This window comes from Octopus bimaculoides, chromosome 1 (assembly GCF_046866305.1).
Source record: "Octopus bimaculoides isolate indiv1 chromosome 1, ASM4686630v1, whole genome shotgun sequence".
Classification (NCBI taxonomy): Eukaryota; Metazoa; Mollusca; class Cephalopoda; order Octopoda; family Octopodidae; genus Octopus; species Octopus bimaculoides.
This window is the reverse complement of record NC_142928.1, coordinates 122,436,790-122,439,289: the sequence shown is the minus strand read 5'-3', so window position 1 is coordinate 122,439,289 and position 2,500 is coordinate 122,436,790. Positions and strand designations below refer to the sequence as shown.

Sequence of the window (2,500 nt, the reverse complement as noted above, 5' to 3'; positions counted from 1 at the left end):
AAGAAGACACCTGCCCAAAATACCACGCAATGGGACTGAACCTGGAACCATGTGGTTGAGAAGCAAACTTCTTACCACACAGCCACTCCTAAAAATTTTTCAAGGCAGTGCCCCAGCATGGCCACAGCCTGATGACTGAAACAAGTAAAAGATAAGGGATGCCAACAACTCCAAATGACCACTGATTGGAATTCCTCATTAGCCCTTTAGCATTCAGATTACTTTGTCAAATGCAATGCTTATTCATTCGTGTTGTTTTGATTTAATCATGCATTTAATCATAGCTTTGAGATTTCAATGATGTGATTCTTTATATTTAGAATGACATTGTAGGGTAAATATGAGAGGCTGAATTTGGCTGGTTTGAACATAAAACTGGTAGAATATTTGGGTCTGATATGGTCTGTTTAAATGCTAAAGGGTTAAGCAAAGAGATGCATCAGTTAACAACCCTCTACATATGTAAAATAAGAGACATATTGAAGCATTGATCACAAAATATCCTGTTCAAGACTACATCCCAAAACAGGTTGTCTGATTGATTAGTGGATCACCAACACTTACAGACATGTTATTAGAGGTAGTTAAAAGTATAGTACTGAACACCACCCAGCCTAAGCCCATCTAATGCACCAGCTTCTACATTTTGTCATTACTATCAGGTCTCACATTCTAAATGGGAAGGAAGGAAGAAAGAATTTTAGCAGATGGGGCTAACAGAACAATTACAAAACTTTAAAAAATAAGTAAAGTGCTAGGGTCAATTTGTCCAACTAAACCCTGCAAGGCAGGGCCTTGGCAGTGGCTGCATTTCAATGACTAAAACAAATATAAAAGGTACCTTATCTACATTATGTGCTCTTTATTTTAATCTATTTCAAAGCAGCAAGTTGGCAGAATTGTTAGCACACAGGGCAAAATGCTTAGTAGCATTTTGCCCATCTTTACTCACTGAGCTCAAATTCTGCCAAGGTTGATTTTGTCCTTCATCCTTTTGGGGTTGAGAAAGTAAGTACCAGTTAAGAACTGGGGTCAATGCAATCAACTAGCTCCACTCTCCTGAACTTGCTGGCCTTGTGCTTAATTTTGAAACCAATATTTTAATATATTTTAAGGCAGCAAGCTAGCAGAATCATTCGCATGCCAGGCAAAATGCTCAGTAGCATCTTGTCAGTCTTTACATTTTGAGTTCAAATTTCACTGATGTTGACTTTGCCTTTCATCTTTTTTGGGGTCAATATATAAGCACCAGTTGAGCACTAGGGTTAATGTCATTGACTTACTCCTTCCCCCAATTTTGCCAGCCTTGTAACAAAATTTGAAACTGATACAAATAAGAGGCATCAAGCTGTTAGATCAGGTTATGAAAGTTACAGAGAGGGTCATAGCCCAACTAATTAGGGAGTGAATCAATTTAGATGAGATGCAGTTTGGGTTCGTGCCAGGTAAAAGCACTACTGATGCCTTATTTCTAGTGAGACAGTTGCAGGAGAAATACCTAGCTAAGGATAAACCTCTGTACCTGGCTTTCGTTGACATGGAGAAAGCCTTTGACAGGGTCCCCCGATCCCTTATCTGGTGGTCAATGAGGAAACTTGGGATAGAAGAATGGTTAGTGAGAGCTGTGTGAGCCATGTACAGAGATGCTGCCAGTAAGGTGAGGGTTGGAAATGAGTACAGCAATGAATTCCGGGTAGAGGTAGGGGTCCACCAAGGTTCCGTCCTCAGCCCCCTCTTATTTATCATAGTCCTCCAGGCAATCACAGAGGAGTTCAAGACAGGTTGCCCCTGGGAGCTCCTCTATGCTGATGACCTTGCCCTAATTGCGGAGTCACTATCAGAACTAGAGGAGAAGTTTCAGGTGTGGAAGCAAGGTCTAGAATTGAAGGGCCTTAGAGTCAACCTAGCTAAAACCAAAATCCTAATAAGTAGGAAGGTACATAAAACACAAACCCCTTCAGGTAGATGGCCCTGCTCAGTATGTAGAAAAGGAGTAGCAGCAGCAGTGGCAGCAGCACTGATGCATGCTCAAAAGAAATACAACAAATGATTCAAAAAGTAACAAACTTACCGGGAAAGGCCTCAACAGGATGTAGTAAGCCATCATCTTGCAACTCATAGAGTTCCTCATCATCATGTATTTCTGGTTCCAAATCTGAAAAGAGGTAAGAGGGATACACAAAGTTGATTATCAATTACAACTGTAGCAGAAAAAAAATAATACCAAATATGGTAAAAATTGCATAGTAGGGCATGTTGGGAGGTGGGTTCAGGGTATATAACAGGTTTCTTTCGGTTTCCATCAATGAAATCCACTTCCTGTGTTTTATATATATATACACACATGTACATATATACAAGGGGGTGCTGAAATGTTGCTGGCTTCGGGTAAAAGAAAATACAGGAGGATCAGTTAATTATGATTTTATTCAACATATCCCCCTCTCAGATTCACATACTTATTGCAGTGGTCCTTCAGTTTTTCTAAGTCCTGTAAAAG

The 2,500-nt window shown here is 40.1% G+C and overlaps 1 protein-coding gene across 1 annotated transcript in view; it reads right to left on the bottom strand.

The window, feature by feature from the left end:
* Positions 1-2,500, bottom strand: part of LOC106872789 (uncharacterized) — a 433,274-nt gene that overhangs the window by 97,574 nt on the left and 333,200 nt on the right. The window contains exon 9 of the mRNA XM_052969923.2: positions 2,072-2,155. Within this exon, the coding sequence (XP_052825883.2) occupies positions 2,072-2,155 (84 nt within the window). The remainder of the gene's footprint in view (positions 1-2,071; positions 2,156-2,500) is intronic.